The following is a 23,479-nucleotide window of genomic DNA, read 5'->3' as shown; positions in this document are numbered from 1 at the left end:
AGATACAGTGAGATGGCCAATGTTTCTGTAGACACAACTGCACTCAAAACCTAGAAAGATTACTCTTACTTCCTAGTGATAATCAAGCAAAATACAAAGAAGTGATGATGCACACATCTGAGACATCACCTTTACACAGAGCACTCTTGCCTGCTCAGGCATAAAAGGCATCTCACACAGGGCTACCAACCACCGAAGGTCTCTTCGTGACCACACCCAAGCTCAGGAAATGAGTGGGAAGGTATGGACGTGAGAAGCCCTCAAGTGAGCCATCAATCCTAGTTTCTGCACCAGGTAATCCAACCTCTCTGAAGGACATGTGCACCAGACCTTACCCGGCTCCACTGTCTTAAAGAATATTATTCCATACATTAAATTTTCAAGCCAAGCTCATAGGAGATATACTTTCTGGTTGAAGCCAAATGCAACTTAACCCACTATAAATGCTACAGTTCAATTCTGAGTTAAGTTCCTCAAACCACCTGATACCCACAAGAGCACCAAACACTGACTTTTCGGGCCCAGAACTAACAGTACAGGAATTATACTAAAGGAGCTTGATAAACATACGCGGGGGAGGGCAGAATGAAAAGTAGAATGGCGACCTGAAGAGCACGGTATCAGTGAACACTGTGACTGACCACACACTGCCTCAGAGTGAGCAGAGATCAAAATTGCAGTCAAGGCATCCCCTACCTGCCTCCCTGCATACCGAAGTGCAAGCTTCCCGCTCACCAAAGCCTGGACATCTTCTGGGCTAGAAAAAAAAGACAGACTTGGTCAATTGCTCTAGGATGCTATGTTTCTATGTTTAGGCAAATTTCTTCTTCTGTGAAAAGACTCCGCCCACAGAGGTAATCAGCCCCCACCCGTAAATCCATACGCCCCTCACACCACAGGAGCCAGGCTTTCTCCACTCTGGGCTCACTGCTGAAAAGCAGAAAAACTGAACTTAAAGAAGAAAGCCACAGTGGGACTTCTCTGGCAGTCCAATAATTAGGACTTGGAGTCCTAATTTCATTGCTGTGGCCTCAGGTTCAACCCCTGGTTGGGGAAATATCCCACAAGCTGTACAGCGTGGCCAAAAAAAAAAAAAAAAAAAGCTATGCAAAATGACTTTATAGATCAAATCCCAGTATAACAGATCTTATAAAAACACAAGCTCTGTTTAATCCCAAGATCCAAAAAAGAATCCCAGTCAGTACCTCATGTATTCCCAAAAAAGAAACATGGAAAAATTCTGTGGAATTCTTTATAAAACATCGAGACATCGAGCTGCCCACACTCGCCGCTGTCACCCTTTTTCAAGCCTTTCCTCTAACCCCCCATTCCGGGAGGCCTAGTGGCTGGTGCTGGTCTATAAGCCATTTCCTGGCCTTCTGCCGAGTGCTCGGCAACTCTCTGGACAGAACTGCACGCTGAGGAGAACATTCCGAGGGGCTGGGAAGGATATTTCTCAAATCTGTCTCCTCAGTTCTAAAAGACTAGGAAGGAAGAGCGCTCTAGATTAGCTTTGATCCTCCCACTCCACCTTAGGCACCCCACAAGGTGGCAGCCACTGCTTCTGTAACTGGCCAATCTCCCTGCCCAAGCTATCCTGACATGGCAGAAAATCTTAGACCAAGGACCTGAGAGCTCATACCCCCAAGTTAACGTGCACCTACGTGTTGAGCATGATTTTGCACAGCAACATGTACTTCAGAGATGTGATGGCCTTGGGGCTATCGATGGAATCATAACCCTCGAAAGCCTCATAGAAATATGAGTATGCGGTTTTCCAATCCTTCTCCTCTGCTGCATGGATAATACCTGGGCATTGAAAAGAAAAGGGTAAGAACCATATGAAGTAACAAAACCATAAAATATCACAGCTGGGAAGGGCCTCAAAAATCTATCCCAACCTCATCTACTTATTGATGTGGTCAGGGAAGAATAAAAGACCTGCCCAAAGTCACTGCCATCTAGTGGCAAAGCTGAGATGAGAGCCCAGGTCTTTGAACTCCCAGTTCAATCATCTACCAATATTAATCCCAAACGAGTTAGAGACCCAACTAAAGGGGACCCTAAAAGCCACATATGGTCCTCATGCGTCTCGTCACCACAGCAGTCCCACCATCCTTTGGAACCACTAGACAAGGCCATGCTCACTCTCCATGACACTATCTTCACAAGTCAGAAAGGCGACCCAAACATCTCTCCCTGCTCTGCCCAAATTACTGGCTTTAATAACATCAACCATTTCTTTCTGATAACTTTCCTAAGCTTGACATTTTTAAGCAGCTTTCATGAGAGGGGGAAAAAAAAAATCCAACCTCTTATATAGTCTCATTCCTGATACTGGTCATTTACAGTTTTATAGATATACTTTTGCTGTGATGCAGTCAATACATGAATTTCACATAAGGCCAAATTGCTGAACTTAACTGTACACACTTGAGCAGTATTTCTTTAGGGTAATATGCTACATACTTTATCTAACCAATTCTCTGCTGTTGAGAAGCTGAGTTGCTCCCAATAAGCCTAACTTTGACTGAACCTGCAATTATTACCAACCTATGCTATCACTTGGGATGACATGAAAAATAGTACTTTCTAGCTTGAAAGGCATCTAAGCCTAAGATTCTCTATATCAGTTCTAACCCTGCCTCAGCCCCATCCATGTGTCCACCTTAGGACTTCCCAATTTTTTCACAGCAAGGTACAGAAGAAAGTACTCAGTATTCTGGAGTAGAAGGATGAAAATGCTCATACATGACCCCAGGGGATCCATGTTTCAGACCTACCTGTCATATGCCTGTGTGCCTGGCACACCAGTTGGGAACTTCTACTTGATAACCACTACTGAGTGGTATGTGCCATACCCAGGGCTTTTACTTTACCCAGAAAGCGTCCCGTTTAGCAGCCATAGGAATCAGACCCTTATACTTAACTACAGAGGCCTGGGGACTTCCCTGGTGGCTCAGACAGTAAAGAATCTGCTTGCAATGAGGGAGACCAGGGTTCGATCCCTTGATTGGGAAGATCCCGTGGAGGAGGGCATGGCAACCCACTCCAGTTTTCTTGCCTGGAGAATCCCCATGGACAGAGGGATCTGGCTAGAAACAGTCCATGGGGTCGCAAACAGATACGACTGAGCAACCAAGCACACAGAGGCCTGAAGAAAACCCACCCTCCTCTGTAGCCAAGGAGACTTCCCTCAAAAATATCCAACACACTATTATTAACACTGCCAAATTCAATGAGACAAATGCCCATTTTTCCTTTCCTCCCCGTCTAAAACTAGAATAGACCAGACGAAAAATAAGACTGGTATTCAAAAAAAAAAAAGTAAAATAAGGCCCAAGAACTGGTATACTGCATTCTCAAACACATCAGCGAACGTAGACCACATGAGGACTATAACCATCGCAACGGGCATAGGACATTTAAAAAAAAAAAACTAGCCTGCTACTCATTCAACACCAATATTAACAAGGGCCCACCATTTGCCAAGCACTGATACAGCTGTTATAGAGGAAATAAAAATATGAATAAGGTGCTGAAGCAGCTCACAGTCTCACAGCAGTCATCAAAACAGACAGAAGGAGATCAGTATCGTAATACACACCAAAGAATATACAATTCACAAGGAAGTCCAAAGTGAAGAAGGCACTCATGAGGGTTTATAAAGGAAACATGCAAGCTGGATCTAGAAGGATGCACAGGACTTTGTCAAGGGGACAAGACGGAAAGGGGAATTCCAAGCAGAGAATACACAAGAGCAGGAACACAGGAAGTCATTTGGTGACTAGGACTGAAACCATAGATAAGCGTGAAAAGAGTGCCTTCCTTTAGAATGCACCGTTAAAGAGGATAATGCAGAGTCACTGGATTTACATGATCAGATTTGTGTTTCCAAAAAAACGAGACCAGTAAGCAAGATGGACTGGGAAGTGACAGGGACGTTTAGGGCAGTGAAAAGACCATGCCAGTGGTCCAATGGCATTCATGAGAGCAGTGACTGCAGAGATGGAAAAGAAAAGGCAGATGTGGAGACAGACTCAACCTCATCTGGTGACTGACTGGATATGAAGGGTGAAGAAGAGGAAGGGAATCCAAATCACTCCAAAGAGAACAGCCTGAACACCAGAGTCAGTCATTATACCACTAATGAAAATAGGAAATGTAGAATAGAATAGTTTGAGGGGAAGAGTTAAATAAATTCAGGACAGAGAAGCTACCAGAAATCTAGATGAGGAGACCATTTGTGTGTTACGTAGTAACTAAAGCCACGGGAGAGTATGAGATGAGACAGGAAAAAGGGAGACCAGGAAGAGAAAAGAACTAAGAAAACAACACTGAGGAACACCCACACTTGAGAGACAACAGGGGGAAGAGTGCCTGAGGACAATGAGTCAAGGGAGGAGACCCGAGAAGACACTGCTGTCAAAGAAGGCTGGACTGCTCAGCAGTGTCCAACCTCCACGCAAGCCAGCGATTGCAGGGGAGTAACTGTCCTGAAACAAATCAAAAGACACCAAAGTAATGACACTCTTCCAGCTTTTCCAATAAGCTTGACAGAAAAGGAGAAAACAGCAATTTTAAAAGGACAGAGGACTGTGATTTTTCAGCTGGGGTAGTTCAAAGACTGAGAGGAAGACCCAAGTGGAGACAAAAAACTGGACTTGGAAAACTGAAAACTTTTATAAAGGCAGGTAGAAGGATCACACTTGATAACAGGTAAAAACAGACAGTGATACAAATTCTAGGGAAGAAAGAGAAATAAAGGAAGCACACATAAAAATGGCCTCATCTGCTCTGAGAAATATGATGCAAGGTCATCTCCTGACCATGAAAAAAGAGCATGATGAAGAGCAGTGGCTTAAAGAAAGTGCCAATTTTGGTCAAAGCAAGGTCCTGTGAGAAGAGCTTACATTCATCAGCTCATTTACTCCTCACCACCATCCTGTAAGGAGGTACAATTATCATCACCATTTTTCAGATGAACTAAAGATAAATTAAGTAACTTGCCCAATCACACAGCTAGAAATTCGCAAAACTAAAATTTCAACCTAGAAAAGCCATTTTCTAGAGCTTCTGCTCTTCACCTGAATGACAAAACATGCCAACTGACATTTACAATACCTGAGAGGCAAGCATGGCAGCTATTATCTCCCTCTTACAGTTTTATATGAAAACAAAGATTGCTAAGAGATAACACCAGGGCTTAAACTAGTCCTCTGCCTCCAATCCCAACATCCTCCAACAATGGTAATAAATCATAACTAATAAAAGCTGCTGACTGCAAGTATCCTCCTGCCACTCCATGGCCTCCCAGCCCAGTTCCCACACTTCTTAAGAAGGCAATTCACTACACTCTCCTGTAGGGGTGGGGGATGGGGGTGGGGTCCTTTCCTCAGCCTTGATATGAGGTCCTTTAGAAAAGCCTAGCATGCTTTACAAAGGTCTCCAACTGTCAAAAGACTTGGGTTAGTCCAGTCCTGGAAAGGAGTGCTACCATCCTGAGTAACTGACAAAGATGGAAGAGAGGGAAGAGCTTTTTAAAACCTAAGTGAGACCTCTCTACGATGCTGGTGCCAACAATCAGGTTGCCTGTTCAACCACAGATAAGCAAGTTCTTAGTATTATTTAGGCAGTTCATAGCAAGTGAAGAGGAGGCGGGCAGCTAGTTAGAGGGGTAACCTTCCAACTGGTTTCCCTGAGGAAGCCTGAGCCAAAACAGCCAATTTTATTCTTCAGCCCCAACTCCCCATTCCTTCCACCTGTGAGGTAAGACGAGCTTTAAGAAAACATCACATGAGTTTCTAAGGGTGTTACCTGACTGCATATCCAAGGTGGCCTGCAATTTAGGGGGGCAGTAAATGGCATTTGCTGTGGTTCGAGCAGAGGTTAAGGCAGCTCGGGCTTTTGGCAGGTTGCTCAGGGCATGGTAGGTTTTGCTTTCTAAAAGCTGTACTTCCACCAAAAGGGCTTTGTCATCCATCTTTTTCAACTCCCGAAGCAACTGAGAACCTAGAGGAAAAAAATACAGATACCTCTTGTTAGCTATAATCTTAATACTTTAATACCGGACTATTTCCCTCTCTCACCCTTATAAGAACACTCAGGATAAAGAAACCTGCCTGAACTCAAAAAGAGGTTATCTATTCACAAGATTTACATTTCCTGCTAAGGTGTTGTCTTCCAAAAGAGAAACACAGATCTCTTTGAAAGCTTTCTGCATACAAAAGACATTACAGCCAAGAATGCGATGAGCTTACTCCTAAGATTCAAATAAAGTGGGAATCCCCACCCAGAAAATGCTGAAATTACTTATCCAGTTCAGACAAGCACTTGATCGCACTCTATTCCTGTCCAATAATCCTAAAACTGCATAAGAAATATGAGGCACTAGGGTTGGTGGGGAAAGCAAAGAGATTAGGATATACTAACGTTCTCCAAACACCCCTTCTTCCCCAGGCTCAACATCATTAATTTAGTCATTAGGGAAATGTAAATCAAAACCAAAATGAGCTACTACTCCACACCCACTAAGATGGCTAAAGTTAAAAACACAGACAATATCAACAAGTGTTGGTGAGGATGTGGAGAAAACTGGAACTCTCCTCATACATTGCTGGTGAGAATGTACAATGGTGTGGCCACTTTAAAAAGCAGTTTGGCTGTTCCTCAAAAGCTAAAGAGAGTCACTATATGCCAGGAATTCTACTCCTGGGTATATACCCGAAAGAAAACCATGTCCACATAAAACCTGTTTATAGCAGCATTCATAATAGCCAAAAAGTGGAAACAATCTCAGTGTCCATCAACCTGATCAAGGGATAATATGATACAATGGAGTATTATTTAGCAATAAAAAGGAATGAAGCATTGCCATATGCTACAACATAGATGAACACTGAAAACATGCTAGAGAAAGAAGCCAATCACAAAGACCACACACTGTGTGGCTCCATTGTGCGCAATGTCCAGAACAGGCAAATCTACAGAGGCAAAAACTAACTAGTGATTGCCTTGGGATGATGGGCACACAGAGAGGATGAATGGGGGATTAACAGGAAGTGACCACTGACGGATACAAGATTACTTTCCAGGGTGATGAAAACGTTCTGGAATCAAGACAGTGGTGACAGCTGCGCTTTGTGAACAGACTGAGTCACTGGCTGACACTTTTAAAGGTGCGTTTTATGGCCTGTGAATTAGATCTCTATTGAAGCAGTTTTGTTTGTTTTTTTTAATGCTACTTGTTAGAACCATATGAAAATAGCACTTCTGCAGGATAAGAATTACATACTGGCAATTTTTCAACTTAATAGGTCATGAAAGTTATGTCCTTCCACCTGGAGAAAATAGTCCAGCTATATCCATTAATTTTTTAAAAAGCAGCAGGCAAATATTTTAGGATGCTTAGCAGCAGCAGCAGCAAAGGCCAAAAGAAGCCTTTAGCTGGCCCACTTTAGGTTTCCTGTATGTATTTACATCCAGTTAATTTTTTGATCTTTAAAACTGATGTTAATGATAATTATAAACAGATATATTAAATGTAACGGTCAATAAATACTTGCAGTTTCACCCTTTTGTTCTCTAATGTTGATAGTTTCTTAGAACTTCTAAATGCCATTTTTCCATGACAGATTCAGTAATTATAAGCCACTTTAAATCTTCTAAGATATAGGCAGAATATAAATTATTAATACATAACTAATAAGAGTACCCAGGTTCAGAATACATTCATTTAGCCAGCTAAGATGGAGAAGGAAATGGCAACCTGCTCCAGTATTCTTGCCTGGAAAATTCCATGGACAGACGAGCCTGGCGGGCTACAGTCCACGGGGTCGCAAAGAATCGGATATGACTGAGCGCGCACGCACACACACATACACAGAGCCAGCTAAGACACTTTACTAGCGTCCACCAGCTTACTTACCCAAATGCAATGCTTCCTGGTACCTCTTGGTATCAAAGTACAAAGACACCAGTCTTGCCTAGGAAAGAGAAAAGGCATTGACTGATGGAAAGGGGAGAAAAAAAGCCAAAGAAAGAAATCAAAGATTGACAGTCACAGAACTGTTACTGCTGAATATTCAAGTCCTGATGATAGCATCAAATTCAGCCTAAAAAAAAAAATCATCTAGCCCATGATATTATCTCCTATTATAGCCAGTGACTAAACCATGCTGCTGCTTACTTTTCTGAGCCAAGCAGCAGGTCTGTATCAAAGCTTCAAGCAGAGCAATTCTCATGAGCAGATCTACTACCCATCTTTTTGGGTGCACAGAATACAAAGCTGCTGAAAATACTTTTGATCAGGATGGTGTTATTTATAATCACAGTCTGTCAAACGTCTAGAGACCTGAGATCGGTACCAACACAGGCACATACCTCCAAAGCTTGGCGTAAGAAAGTTCTCTTCTCTGATTTGGCCCATTCGATGCACTCTAAACACAACTCGACCTGCAACAGGGAGAGACAGTATATGCAACATTATGTCCTCACGTTCTTCCCACAAGCCTTGCTCGGGAGAACAGCTGTCATTTCCTCCATATGCATTACTATCCATGTTTACTGTCTCAGGAGCATGCCTTGATCATAGTATCTCAACATGTATGCTGCTGCTGCTGCTGCTAAGCCGCTTCAGTCATGTCCAACTCCGTGCGACCCCCTAGACGGCAGCCCACCAGGTTCCCCCATCCCTGGGATTCTCCAGGCAAGAATACTGGAGTGGGTTGCCATTTCCTTCCCCAATGCGTGAAAGTGAAGTCGCTCAGTCGTGTCCGACTCTTTGCAACCCCATGGTCTGCAGCCCACCAGGCTCCTCCGCCCATGGGATTTTCCAGGCAAGAGTACTGGAGTGGGGTGCCATTGCCTTCTCGGCTCAATATGTATAGCATACTGGAAAATCAACTTGGCTTTTTACACACAGAGTGTATTTGTGCTTAGACTGTGTTCCTTTGGAAAAGAGCTTTGTCTTCAAGATTCCTCATCTACCTTCTCAGGAGGGACCCAGACTACATATGCAGTCCTGGAATGTAGAGTTAGTTCTATAATGGCTGAGACATTTTTAAAGCAGAAATTTCTCCCTGAAGAGTAACAATAATGTGTTCATATGACTATATCAGTCATAAAGGGGAGAAATTCTCAGTCTAGGCACAAGTGTCTTACTCTTCCAACGGTTGCTTTTAAAGATTCAAAAGGCCCAGCTGACTCTTCCCTTCCAGAGTCTACAAAGCACAAGTAACAATTCTCATCACAGTGCAGCAAACTTAGCTTGTATGAAAGTGAGTAAAAAGAAATTAAAATTAGCCTAACACTTAGAGGGGCTTTTTAAACTTTCTATAGAAGAACTCTGAACTCCCAGTTCTACCTGCTACCCAAGCAGTAATGTCCCATGCAAAGTAACTATCTTAAGTGTTCTAGGCCAGGCGGTCTACGTGCCGTCAGGTATCCTTGCCACAGGAGCTCTGACAAGTACGTATTAAGTGCTGCAGATCATCTATCACTTCTGTTACTGCAAGTTTATATTAAGATTCACAATCAGAGCATAAGATAAAAAGAAACTGAGCTTTCCAGAAAACTAACTGGTAAAATAAAGCTCAGGAGATAAGTGAATGCCTTTACATGGTATTTGGAAGATTCATCAGCAAGTCAATGAAAACTTTATAACTCACCGGAGGGGGCCCCCTAGTGGCTCCTCAATCCCCAACTCTAAACTCAACCACCCTCATGAATTCTACAAAACCTGAAATAAAAGCAGGCCAATCACAATTTCAGTTTTGAGTTATGTTCTAAAAGACCAAAATCAAAGTAAGATTTCTGTTCATACATGAATGGAACTGAAAATATTTTTCTGAATATTTTTAGCAACAAGAATAAAAGTCTTTAGTCCTCCATGTTTTGGGGGACTAAGAAACGCTTACCAACAGTTTTACCCAGCAAGTTTAACAATGCTGAAATGAATGCCTAGGCTCCTGATTCAGTAGTCTGGAATAAAAGGTTGGCCTCTCTGATGTATACCCCTAGTTAAGAAACACTGAGTTTCTACCCTAGCATCTTACCTGTCCCCATTTCCCTGACAGTCCAGATGTTAAGTGACCCACCAAAGGTCATGATCAGCCATTGGGACCAGAACTTGACCCAACCTTAACTCACACTTAATAAATTCAGGTCAATAGAGACATTTTTCCTACAGTAGAGAATTTTTACATGAACTATCAGTTTTCAATTACAGGGTACATGATTTGCAATATCTAGAATTATAATTGGTGAAACCAGCACATCAGTTCTCAGAAAAAAATTTAAAGGCTACTCACTGCCCTTTTGTTTGAGAGGCTTTGTGCTTTGTTAATGCTAACAATGACAGATAAAGGGGATAGATAATAATACACAAGAAGTCCATGCTTCTGGAGGAAGCCCTTACTTGAGTACAAAAGCTTAAAACAGTTAAATTAGATATTAATGTTTTTAAGCTTTAAATAAATAACACTAAACCATTTTTACATGCTTTTATTCACTAAATTCCTAAGGGAAAAAAAAGTTAACTACTGTTTTAAGTGTGAAATTCTCTGGCACGAACTTCTTTTTTTCCATTAAAATAATTATTTAATTCAAAAGGATTTTTTGATGTAAGCTTTCTTAAAATGTGCTACTGTGCTTCAGTTGGATAGACTATACCAAAAAATGGCCTCCCAAAGACACTGCCTAGACATACCTGGAAGGTAAAATCAATTCTGGAATTTGAGCTCACTCTTTGGTTAAGGATCTGGTTCAGTCTTCTTTCTCCCCTCTTCACCCTAAATCTCTACTCCCCTTCTCCTTGCCAACCATCCCAATCCTCAGTCACCCACCCCACCCATCCAGCCTCACTTCCTAGGCAAATGACCAGAACCTAACCTGAATCACATCAGCTTCTGGAACACAGCAAGCTGAAGACCATGCTGTAGCTCTATCTGACTTATGGTGAGTCACCAAATACAAAACTATACTCTTCGTGTTAAACTCCCCAACACTTCTAGATCTCTTCAGTTCAGTCACTCAGTTGTGTCTGACTCTTTGCGACCCCATGAATCACAGCATGCCAGGCCTCCCTGTTCATCACCAACTCCTGGAGTTTACCCAAACTTAGAGTCAGTGATGCCATCCAGCCATCTCATCCTCTTTTGTCCCCTTCTCTTCCTGCCCCCAATCCCTCCCAGCATCAGGGTCTTTTCCACTGAGTCAACTCTTCTCATGAGGTGGCCAAAGTATTAGAGTCTCAGCTTCAGTATCAGTCCTGCCAGTGAACACCCAGGACTGATCTCCTTTAGGATGGACTGGTTGGATCTCCTTGCAGTCCAAGGGACTCTCAAGAGTCTTCTGCAACAGCACAGTTCAAAAGCATCAATTCTTTGGCGCTCAGCCTTCTTCACAGTCCAACTCTCACATCCATACATGACCACTGGAAAAACCATAGCCTTGACTAGACGGACCTTTGTTGGCAAAGTAATATCTCTGCTTTTTAATATGCTATCTAGGTTGGTCATAACTTTCCTTCCAAGGAGTAAGCATCTTTTCATTCCATGGCTTACAAATGTCCTAAAACTTCGTATTTTGCCCCAGGCCTCAACACTTCAATGAGAGTGATCCACCTACGCCTTGCTCCTCTATCCTTTCCCAATACTCAATCGAAGAATTTTAAAAGAACCTAGAATTTTCCACCCTCCCAAGTCAGAGGTCTTGAGTCACGTAGACAAATGCAGTAACAATACCCCATGGCTGTATCTCAAGTCAATAAAGTTAAGTCTTAATTCAACAAAATATCTCCTGAGCATCTACCATGGAGAAGGCATGAACCATACATTCCTTTGACAAATACTAGTTAGGTAGCTTCTTTGGGCCAAACTGTGGAGGTTACAGCAGTGAATAGGACACAGTACTTATCCTCATGAAATTTATCTTCTAAGTAGCAAATGAATGTTAATAAGCAAAATAAACATGAAGAAAGCAAAAAGAGGGTATTTTAGATACGGTGATAAAGGAAGGTCTCTGAGGAAACGAGATGGAAACAAAGACTTGAAATGATGTGAAGAAGAAAAAAGGCTGTGCTAAGATAAGGCTAAGAGTGAGACTGCCAGGTCAGTACAGTGGTTATGATGTCATGCTTCCACTGCAAGGGGCACAGGTTAGATCCCTGGTCAGGGAATTAAGATCTTACAAGCCATACAACATGGCCAAAAAAAAAATTAGATGTATACAAATGCCCCAAAGTTAGAACAGTTAAAGCCAGCGTTACAGCTGTAAACAACGTGAAAGAAAGAACAGTATGGCAGGGGAGGCCAGAGGCAGCCGTGGTCCAGGAACAGCCATGAGTGAGGAATGGGAAAGGCGCTGTGACACCACAAGGCACGCAGGCTGCGTCTGAATGAGACCGTCTCACAGGAAAGGAGATGGGGCAAACGTCCAAGCGTCCATCGTGAAGGCAATCGTCAGAGGTGTAACACGTGCAGACACAGCGTGCCTCACTGCAGAGTTTAGGTCATAGTAACATCAGCAAGCAAAGATCTCAGAGCAGCGGGTACTGGACATGGAACCACAGAAGGGAAAGCTGCATCAGGAAGAGTGTACAGGCCTCGCTCAGCAGATAGTCAAGTGCCCAACAGGCCAGGCATGTGTGGTACACTTCATCGAGTCCCAGGAGGTCAGACTGTCCTGCTAAGCTGTACTGTAGAGGAACATAAAGTATGAACTCTGCAAGCAATCGAGAGCCACTGAAGGCTCAAGTCAGGGGTGCACAGAGAGGAATAAGATGTTCAGAGGGTTACTGGGTAGGATATCTCTCAAAATGGTGGTACGAGACTTTTGCAGTAGTCTAAGAAATAATTAGAACTCACTGTACGTGAACAATACCTCCAAAAAAAAAAAAGAAGAAATAATTAGAACCCAAACTAGATGGCAGTTGTACATAGAGAACAAATACAAAAAGAGGTGAAGAATAAAGATTGGAGAAAATTGCATTGACAGATTTTAATAAATGGTTGGATGTTGTTGTTGCTATGTTGACTTTGAGGTGCAGACAGAACCATCTGGATGGTTCATAATTCATTCCAAACCAAGCAAATAATCTGTAATCCACAAAAATTACTGAAAGACCTGCTAAGTGGAGTAAGACTCTGGCTGGTTGATAAAAAGCTAAACTACTAATCAATAAAAACAAACAAACAAAAAAGATCAACAGGTCTTACTTAGCACTAATACGACATTGACAACAAAAAGACACAATATGTAAGAGTGTTCCCTTTCACCGTAGGATAAGGAAGAAAAGCCTCTAGTTGACAAGAAAATAATGTACAATGAAGAATAACAATGTACACACACAGTTAAAAGGAGGGCCTAACCAGACATGGAGCCACAAGACAAAGGCCAGTGAATCCCAAGCAATTACAGGAGAGCACCAAATTATGATTTGGATAATTTGGACACAGGAGGAGGAGAGCTGACCATCAAACAATTGCAGGTCTAGCCACTGAGCCAGCGCACTTACAGGAAGAGACAAACTCCAAGAGCTCAGTCAAAGCAGCAGCGTGGATAATTAATTTTTTCTGCCTAAAATGTTCCAAGTAACATTTATTAGTCTGTTTCAAGCTAACATTTATTGGTCAGCTCATTCTAAGGCATACTAATTCAAACAAAAAATGTGGCATCACTTTTTCATGAGCACAAATACAATTTTCTTTTAAAAGTCAGGATTACAAAAGAGTAACACCTCTTTGAAACACCACCTTTTCTTTTAAATTGTTCATAAAAATAATTCTAATGCTTTGGTTCAAAAGGCAGCCATCTACATATCTATTTTTGATCTATTATCATGAAACACGGTTCTGCGAAAAACAAATGAACTTGATGACTTCTCTACAAATAAATTTTCTACAATGAAGTTAGTTTATGGTGTTTAAACTAGGCTTCAAAGAATCATTAAAGAAAGAAACCAGATTTTACAAACGACATGGATTCAAAGTAAGATCCGTCACGCGCTAGGTTTCTGAAGTTCCCCACTGTTTATTCAATATGCCACTAAGCCCCTTCATATCTTTTACACCCACAGGGGCCATGGCAAATAATGAGACATATAACTACCTACCAATGCCTACCCCTGCCTTTATACCACTTGACAATTTATTTATTTGTTCATTATCTGCCTTCCTCATTAAAATATAATCCTCATGAGAGCAGTAACTGTACACTGTTACAAATGAATCCCTAACACCTGTAACAGTGCCTAACACAGCACACATTCAGTGACTGCTGAGCAATAGAGAAAAGACAACAACTATATTCTTCCTACAAACAGATTCAAGCAACCACCATACACCCTGCTTCAATCTACCACTTTTTACAGAATGAGTTCTAACTTTGGTAGCGTCTCCTCCGGAATTGCAAACAATAATTCTTTGAAAAGAACTGGAAGAGGCTCAGTGATTCCAAAGAGGCACTCTTCAGTACAGCTCAGGGTCTAGTCTGAACTCGTAGAGGACATGGACAGGTATACCAGTCACTTCAGGACACACGAGACAGATGGATGCTCACTCAATAAAGGCATAAATGCATACAAGACACGCCAAGAAGGGATGCCACGAGACTTAATTAGCGCTCACTAGGAGCTCTGTGACACAGAGGTACCACAGACACAGAAAACATTACAAAGGTGTGGCAATACAATACCTCAAAGACAAGAATCAGTTTGTGACCCTGATGTAATGAGGATTCCAGGGACCACTGACAATCTCCACTTACAAAGCAAAGCATGGAACAGACCCAAAGTATCAAATGCCCTGCAACAAAGAGAAACTGACGTGCTAAGTCCTGCGCTGTCCTCCCAGCTGTCCCTTACACATTACCACCACAGCGCAGGCAGGCACTTCCTTCACCGAAGCAAGACTTCGCTCCAAACAAGACTCTTCTCTTTCGTCATTCAAGTAGCTTACCTCCTGTCCTGTGGCTGCTTCCATATCAAGAAAGAGATCAAGAAGAGATCGGACCAGACGAGCGGCTTTAGCCTTGCTGATGGAATTCAAGAAGGGTCGCACATACTTCAGGAGTCCTCCAAGCTCTGTGGACGGCAATTGTGACAGGAAAAAGTACCCATCAATATTAGGGACAAAATACCCATTAAAAGACGACCCAAGATAATAAAATCAGTACTTATGTCTGGAAGCAGTCAAAAGGAAACTTAATAGGAATTTAAAGCATTCTCAGCAGGTAATAGAGTAGCAAAAAAGTTAACAGCTTACACCAAATCTGTATTCCATTCCCCACTTGGCCACTGGATTACTGTGAGGATCCTGGGAAATGCTCGAGGCTCTCTATCTCATGAGTACAGCAAAGTACTCACACTCTCAGAAAGCAGTATTCTAGAACAGGAAACATGCCATGCCTCAACCACCTTGGACAAAATCACTTCCCCACAATCAACAAATTTATCAGGTTATAGAGTTAAAAGAAAATTTTTTTTCTAATTTCTAAGACTGTCTAAATTGGAAATCTCAACAGAGATCTTCACTTTCAGGTTCCTTTTTTCCTCCCTTCCTAAAGTTATGCTCAGTTTAGTCTTTTACAATGTAATTTGCATGGCACTCTTCTAAACCAGTTTTTCACATGAAAGTTAGGGTGTCTGTCCCTTAAAGTTGTACTGTACCCTTTTAAAATTCCTCATTCATCTATAAAACCTAAGTCAAACTATGACAAAAACTATGACAAAAAAGGTGACCACGACTGAGGCTTCTTCCCCTCTTGTGTGAGAAAAGAGGGTGGCACAGTAATTCTAAGGGGGCACCTTTAGAAACAAGAGGGAAAATCAGACAATATTTCAACTGACCAACTAAGGAAGTACTCCTGGAATGTAGGTTAAAATTACTTTAGTGTCACTGCCTCAAATTGTAGACTCATCCTCCTGAGAATTCGAATTCAGGGCAAGCAAACCTCTCCCTCCAGAGAATGCTAATTAGGGGTCTTGAAATCCTCATCTGCCAGCATAGTCACAGAAACCACGGGGCCGTGTCAGGTATAAAAGGAACTCTATACAGAATGGGAAAGTTCACCCTTCCCTCCATTCTCCGGTCCTGACTTGGGACTCCCACCGCCTCAGATTCTCCCCCACTCTATCACTCCATTCACCCGCACCTGCAGCCAGGCCTCGCTCGTGCTGCACCACCACCTGGAATCCAGCCCCGTCACCCTGACCTACGTAGAGCTTAGATGCCCTTTCAGGTCGGCTAAAGTCCTACTGAGTCTTCCGTGCCAATGCCAGGCTACACCCGTTTCTCTCCCTCAAAGTCCTTGTGCACTTATGCAAACTTCAATTATATAATCATAGCTTTTTAAAAGTAGTCGAGTGCAACATCCCTTCTGCTACAGCGTTTCCTATTATCCTGGAACAATTCTGAACAATCTCTAGTGACAGAAATATTCAGAAAGCAGATGATTCCAATCTTGGTCAAACTCAATTGTTCTTTTCTGAAACATAAGTCTATAGTCTCTTTCCACATGGCTTCAAATATGTGAAGATAACTATCACTTGTATTTCCTTGGGCACAGCATCCCACTCCAGTATTCTTGCCTGAAGAATCCTATGGACGGAGGAGCTTGGTGGGCTACAGTCCATAGTGTCGCAAAGAGTCAGACGTGACTGAAGCAACTTAGCACACATGCACGTGTCTCCCTAAATTTCCCTTTCTCCAAGCTAGATAGCTTTAGCTATTTCAACTGTTCCTCCAACACCCTGGTTTCTAGATTCCTTGTCATCTTAGTTGCCCTCCTCCAAATAAATTCTGGTTTGCAAACGTACCACTTGTGGTACCCAGAACTGAAAACAATGTTCCACGTAGGGTCAGACCAGTAGAGTTATGGCTCAGTTCTCCTGATCAGACTGCCACATGTAACACAAGAAAGCATGTTTTGCTTTTGCTAACAGCACTCTTTTTCAGACTGAGTCCATAACGTCTTTGTGCAGACAGGTTCCTCTGTTCTGATAAACAGTTTGAGTCTATAACTTTTTCCTTTCTACACAATTTAGTCTTGCTGGCTTTGGCAACAACCCTGAATCCTAAATCTGTTCTCTACTGTACTGAATCATCCACAGAAATAAGCACACCTTCTGCTATGGCTTTAGCCATATGCCAGATGCTGTCCAGAAGAGCAAGTACAGATCCCCATGGCCTGATGCTAGAGACTTCCCTCCAGGTCAACAATTGATCCATTTGCCATGCCAAATGTTCAAAAACTCTGCTTACATCAGATACGTTGTTTATATCATTATTCCTAACCAGGGGTTAACAAACTTTTTTTGTGAAGGGCCAGATAGTAAATATTTTCAACTTTGTGGGTTATACAGTCTCAGCAGTAGCTACTCAACTCAGCCACTGTAGTGCAAAAGCAGTCATGAGTAATATGTAAACAAATGGGCATGGCTATGTTCCAATAAAACTTTATTTACAAAAACAGCTGGCAAGCCATTGTCCCCGGAGCCCTGCAAATCTGACCTGATAAGGCTAACCAAAGAGAACTAGGGTGAGTTTGGAATAATTTTTTCTTAAAAAACCCACTGCTTTATATGATTAAAACCTAATCAAATAATCTGTCCCAGAACTTTACCGATGATGACCAGCTTATAGTGTCTAGGATTTGTTCTTTTCATTATCTTTTTGCAAAGTGGAATAATGTTTGCCCCTCCTCATTTTCCTTTTACCTCTCCATCCTCCATGATTTTTCTCAGAATCACAGTGGCTCTATAAACATATCTGCTACAACCATTCTTTTGATATTAAAAGACAGAAATTGTCAGAGCCTAGAAACTTGAACTTATTGAAAAAGAGAATCTGCTCTCTCTTCTCTCACCTACCTTGGCTTTAATTCTCTCTTTCTGGTGTTATTTCTATCTTTTTCTTAATCATTTTTCCTTCCTGGAAAAGGCAGAAGTGAAACATGAGCTAAGGAATCTGCCTTTCTCTCTAGCCCTTGCTAGCACAACAGTATCTTTTCCAAGTTATTCTTTTTGCTCTAACAGAAAAACAAATGACGTCTTAGTTGCCAAAAGACTCAGTTCATTTTTCATTTTAGTCTATTACTGTTTCTTATTCATTCTTGATTATATTCCCTGTTTCTCTGCATTTTCACACATAATGATTTTTTAAATTCTGATAGAATCACATTCACTTCTTCATTCTTTACTTACTGAAGTTATTTGCAAATGTATGACCAGAACTTCCTTTACAGAACCTCACAGAACTCAGCACACTCCTTTAAAGAGTCTCAGGCTATGGAATCTGCAGGTCCCGAGCCGAGACATCACATCTAATAATGAAGACCACAATTTTCAATCACAAGCATGCATCAGACAGTCTTATTCATTAATTCCCAAGTTGTCTACTGTCCAGCAGGGACCCTACCTATTTGAGCAGACTACTCAGCGCGATTCTAGCCATATATGAAATACGTAACAAAACAAAATTGAAAATTAACAGAACAGACAGATGTTCTGTTCTCAGGGAACCCCAAATTCAAAGGAAAGAACACAAACTGATCAATTATTAATAGCAAAGATGGGTAAATGAATGTAGGCCCCAAACTTCCTTAACATACTCCTCAAAATCTTTCTTAGGAAACAATGATAAGTAACCTGGAAACGTTCTGAAAGTTATTATGATTCACCTGTTAAAGAGTCCAGTAGGTTTCCCTGTACACTTCTAAACTTCTCAGGTATGGATCACAGGGAGTGGGGGGCAATGAACAAGCGGGGAGTAAAGCAGGAAATAGTAATTTCAAGCAAAACAGTAACATTTTCAGACAAGTTTTCTGAAACACTGACTATACTACATGCTGTTTTTAATTATCCATTCTACTTGAAAAAGTAGACATCTGAATGGTTCAACAACAGAAAAATTATTTCAGGGAATTCCCTGGTGATTGTGCTCTCACTGCCAAGGGTCCAGGTTCAATCCCTGGTCAGGGAACTAAGATTTCAGAAGACGTGCAGCACAGCCAAAAAAATGATAATAATTTCAATATTTCATGTGGACTAATCATTAAAACTGTTCTGCAACATTAACTGACAGGGAAAAGGAATCCATATACATGTTAAATAGAAGTCAGCATACAATGAAAAAAACACACCTACCACTGATAACTCATAAGTGAATAACTATGGAAAGTAATAGCCTTTATAACTCAAGGTCATGAGCTTAGTAGAACTACATGGATTCAAATCCTGTTTCTCCCATACTAACTGGGTGCCCGTAAAAGTAAGATATCTAACTTTTCTGTGCTCAGTTTCCTCAAGTATAAATGGGTAATAGTATCTAAATGGCTAATAGTATCTACCTCATCAAGTTGTTTCAAGGGTTCAGTAAGCTAAATCCCACTTGGGCTTAAGGTAGTTCACAGTAAACACTTAAAAACAGTTTTTCTTTTTAATGATATTTTAAATAAGATGCAAGATCCATATAAATACATGCTTCCAATTTCATACAACTTTACTCAACTTTCTACTGATTAAGTCTAATAATTAGTTGTCACCCTTAATTGGGAAAGATCTTTGTTCTCAAGTTCAACAAGTTTTGCTAATGCATACCTATCATCCTCTTGGATAACAACATAATTTGGGAGAAAGTAATCCACAAGATCAACTATGTTTAATCCATTCTAATCAGATAAGCTCTAAAATCACTTTAAAGTTAACTAAAATCATCCATGTTAAGTTTAAGCAGGCTACTCTGAATACTATTGCCACTTCACTGGTCAAAGGCCTTCCTGGTCAACAGGACTCTCTCAGTCCAAGGACACGCCCATCATCAGAATATCACTTGGAGCCTGGAAAGTCAATGGTTCCATTACAACTAGACTGAACAACAACAGGTACAAAGTCCTAGGTACCAGTGGAGAAATCTTGGGAAGGTTCTCTCCATTTAATGTCTTACTCATTGTGTATCAGGAAAAAAGGACAGCAAATCACTTCCTTGGATACAAAATCCCTGGTCATTTTGAAAGCAGGGGCCTAGGTACTCTCCACCTTAAGTACGTCAGAACAGATCCATTAAAGCACCGAAGACCGCTACTGCCCATATGAAAGGGAATGCAGTGAAAATCCAAAGCAGAAACAAACCACAGGTTACTGTATCCCAACAGAAACAGGATTCTTCCTTCACCTGCAGAACAAAAGTCATCCATGAAAGAACTGAGTTTAAAGGCCTCTTAACTTCCTGACAGAAAACTAAAGCTCAACAAGTGGACAATAAAATGGAACTTCATTACCAATAAACTGTGTGGATACAGTCCTGTATTCCCTCACTAAACCAAAAAAGTGAAACTTCACGCAGCATCTCAGGTAAGAAGAGAAAGCAATCCACTTGGAGCACTTACCTGCAGCTTGTCCAGTCTTGGCCAGGAGAGACCCCAGTTCCAGGATGCTCTGCTCCTTGACCTGCACTGCCTCCTCGTCATTCTCCTGAATGTCACGCTTCACTGGGAGAGGAAAATGCAAACCCTCTTAAAATTCTGACAAAAAATGAAGACTAAGGGAAATTTCACCCTCACAAGACCAAATACAAACTCAAACAGTTAGCAAAACACAAATGCTAGAGAGCTTTAAAAGAAAAAACTTTAAACAAGAAAAAGTAATTGATCATGCAGTACATGTCCCATGTATCTATCTCATCAGAATAGACTCTTCTCTTTGGAATGTAAATGTGCCTTTTCATTCTACCACTTAGAATTTCCCTCACCCACATACACTGGCGACTTCTGTTGCTGTCACTTGGCTAATGCAAAATTTAAACAAGTTCTTTATGCTTGTGGAGGAACACCCCATGCCAGGCACTGTTAAAATATTAAACATACCTGTCTGCATATTTACCTGCTACAAACTAAAACCAAATGACCAAGTCATTTGGGACCTCCAGGTCCCAAAACTATAAAGTCAAAAGCCTTTCAATAAACTTTAGGCCTGTGGAGAACCTCAGCTGACGGATGTGTTAGGGATAAACAGGTCTACAAAGCCATTCAGGAAAAACAATCCTGTCACAGCTCTAGTGTGGTCTTTAGGAGGGAAGCTAGTTTAAGGTATTTGGGAACTGCTTAAATAACTGTGCTAACAGTCCCTCTTCCAACTGTTAGTAACTATTCTACCACTTGAACACCGGCCAGCCTCTTCAAGCTTGTAGTGATAAGTTTAGTAATCATCACTAGCTATCACTTCTCTTACAAAGCATCATGACTTGACAAAAACCAAAATTCTGATATTCCATGATGGAGTCTGGAAAAAGTAAGGCTGTCAACCATCATGACTCAAGCTTACTCTAACAAAGAAGCTTTCAGTGAACTCTCTCCTAATACAGCGGGCATGCAAGAAATACTGATTATAATGTTTACCATAACGCCCACTTTATAAAAGACAATATAATAGGCACTACATACAAAAAATAAAACCCATGCTTCTCACATTAGTTGTAAACACTAGTGTGTATCCACAGGATAAAAATACACATTAAAAAAAAAAAAAAACATTGAGATAACTCTAGTTCTGCAACTGTAACTGACTTAAGTCAAGATCAGAACTTCAAACTGAAATACAGCCTTCATTTACCAACATCATCCATTCACTGATGCATCTTAACCCCCATTTCTTCCCTTTTTCTAGTAGCCCCAAAGATAAAGACATCAAGATCCTGTCACTGTCCTTTCTTCATGAAAGTCAAGAGTACCAAAATTCAATGGACTGATGAGTCAACTGAAAAGTCAATAGCCTGGAGGTCCCACATACACATGCATTCTCGAACTACTTGTTGATTCAATCTTCTCCAGCTACATTAGAAACATCACTACTGCCTGTGTAGTGAAGAGCTAGCCCTATCTGAACCCTTGATGGATGAACATTTAATAGCCCTCTGTATCATCATGAATTTATTTCTGTTCACACCTGAATCCCAGTTAGAAAACTGTCGGAGGCGACCGGCTCGGGCTCCCACGTCAGTTCCCCCACTTGCATGCAAGGTGTGAGACAATCATACTACAGTGCTAAGACGTTTTTCTTTCATTTTTTCCGGCAAAGGGCAGCCGGCAGGTTGCAAAGAGTTCGCGGAACTCCGCGGCTGACAACTAACTCTCTGAACTCTCTTCCAAACCTCTCCGGGAAAGTCTAGGACGATTAGTCACCTCCTCGGGCCGGGCGGTCCCACCCCAACATCTGGTTCTCACACCCTACACGGGGGGGTAAAGGAAACTCTCGGCCACCTCCCCAAACCAAATGCCAACCTGAGGTGTGTGCCCCCTCGGTGTCTCAAAACATACTCAGGAAGAGCCCCTGCAAGTGGAGCTTTCCGCGGTGGGCTGGCAGAAGTAGCAGCTCAAGCGTCCGGAGAAAAGGAAACTCCAAGAGCGAGCGCTCGTGCTCCCACCCGAGCAGGCTGGGCTGACAACAAGGGCGGGAAAAGCCTGTCCAGAGCGGGTTTCTCAGGCCCTCAACTAGAGGTTCTCAGACCAGCTCAAGAAAAAGCCCGCCTGCCGGCCGGCACCACTCGCAGTCCCGGGCCAGCCCGCACCGGCCAGAGCGGGAGACAAGGCTGGGGAGCGACGGGGCTCCGGCTCGGCCCACTCTCCCTCCGCGCGCCGAGCCCACCGTGAGTCAGCAGCCGGCGAGTGGACGCCGGGCTTGCCTCGGGGCTTCGTACCGGGGTGGGGGCCCCGGGGCTCCAGGGAGCTCCGAGCGGCCTCGGGCCCCCCTCACACACACACACACACAGTGAGTCAGCAGCACCGGTGCCGGCTAGCCCGGCCCCGCTCCGCCGCCGCCGACCGACACAGGCCGAGCTGGACCAGCGGGGACAGAGAGGGCGCGCGGCGACCTTTACCAATGGAGTGGAGGATGTCGATGGAGGCCTCCCGGTCGGTGCTGAGTAGAGACTGGGCTCTCTGGAACTCCACCACCGCCGCCGCCGCCATCTTACCGCTCTCACACCGTCCCCGGCCGCGGCCGCCGACGCCGGAAACACACGCCCGGAAGGCCCGCCCTCGTCCCCGCCCTCCTCCACTCCAGGAGCACGAAGGGAGCTGTAGTCTCTGCGCGGGGGCCGCGGAGGAGGGCCGAACGGTGAGGATGAGAGCCGGGGAGCTTGCAGCCCACCAACGAGGCTCTCCGGCACCGCCTAGCGGCTACCCACGAACAAACGAGGCGGTGCCTAACCATTGAGAGCCCGAGACTAGTCCCCAGCCACCCACAAGAGGCCTCTAAAACCCCGACTCCCTCGCTTGCCCTTGAGAGAAGTGTTTGAGCACCCGCTTGGGTATTCAGTGAAAGCTGTTTGGCTTTCTTTGTAGCTTCCACATTCAGCCATTCATTCAGGGCAATAAACAATCTCATAAAGTGCTCACTGTGTGGCTGACAAAGAATCAGTTCAGTTCAGTCGCTCAGTCGTGTCCGACTCTCTGCGACCCCATGAATCGCCGCACGCCAGGCCTC

The 23,479-nt window shown here is 42.8% G+C and overlaps 1 protein-coding gene across 1 annotated transcript in view; it reads right to left on the bottom strand.

Annotated features, from left to right (window-relative positions):
• The window catches only part of PSMD11 (proteasome 26S subunit, non-ATPase 11), a 28,877-nt gene extending 5,846 nt beyond the window's left edge, over nucleotides 1-23,031 (bottom strand). The window contains exons 1-8 of the mRNA XM_006059426.4: nucleotides 22,872-23,031; nucleotides 20,386-20,487; nucleotides 14,958-15,082; nucleotides 8,383-8,454; nucleotides 7,928-7,985; nucleotides 5,818-6,012; nucleotides 1,665-1,809; nucleotides 697-757 (exon numbers count right to left, since the gene is read on the bottom strand). Coding sequence (XP_006059488.1) covers nucleotides 697-757; nucleotides 1,665-1,809; nucleotides 5,818-6,012; nucleotides 7,928-7,985; nucleotides 8,383-8,454; nucleotides 14,958-15,082; nucleotides 20,386-20,487; nucleotides 22,872-22,962 — 849 coding nt within the window. The 5' untranslated portion in view covers nucleotides 22,963-23,031. The remainder of the gene's footprint in view (nucleotides 1-696; nucleotides 758-1,664; nucleotides 1,810-5,817; nucleotides 6,013-7,927; nucleotides 7,986-8,382; nucleotides 8,455-14,957; nucleotides 15,083-20,385; nucleotides 20,488-22,871) is intronic.
• Nucleotides 23,032-23,479: the final 448 nt, after the last annotated feature.

Source organism: Bubalus bubalis, chromosome 3 (genome assembly GCF_019923935.1).
Source record: "Bubalus bubalis isolate 160015118507 breed Murrah chromosome 3, NDDB_SH_1, whole genome shotgun sequence".
NCBI classification, from domain to species: Eukaryota; Metazoa; Chordata; class Mammalia; order Artiodactyla; family Bovidae; genus Bubalus; species Bubalus bubalis.
Note: the sequence above shows the minus strand (reverse complement) of the source record. Positions and strands in the feature narration are given on the sequence as shown.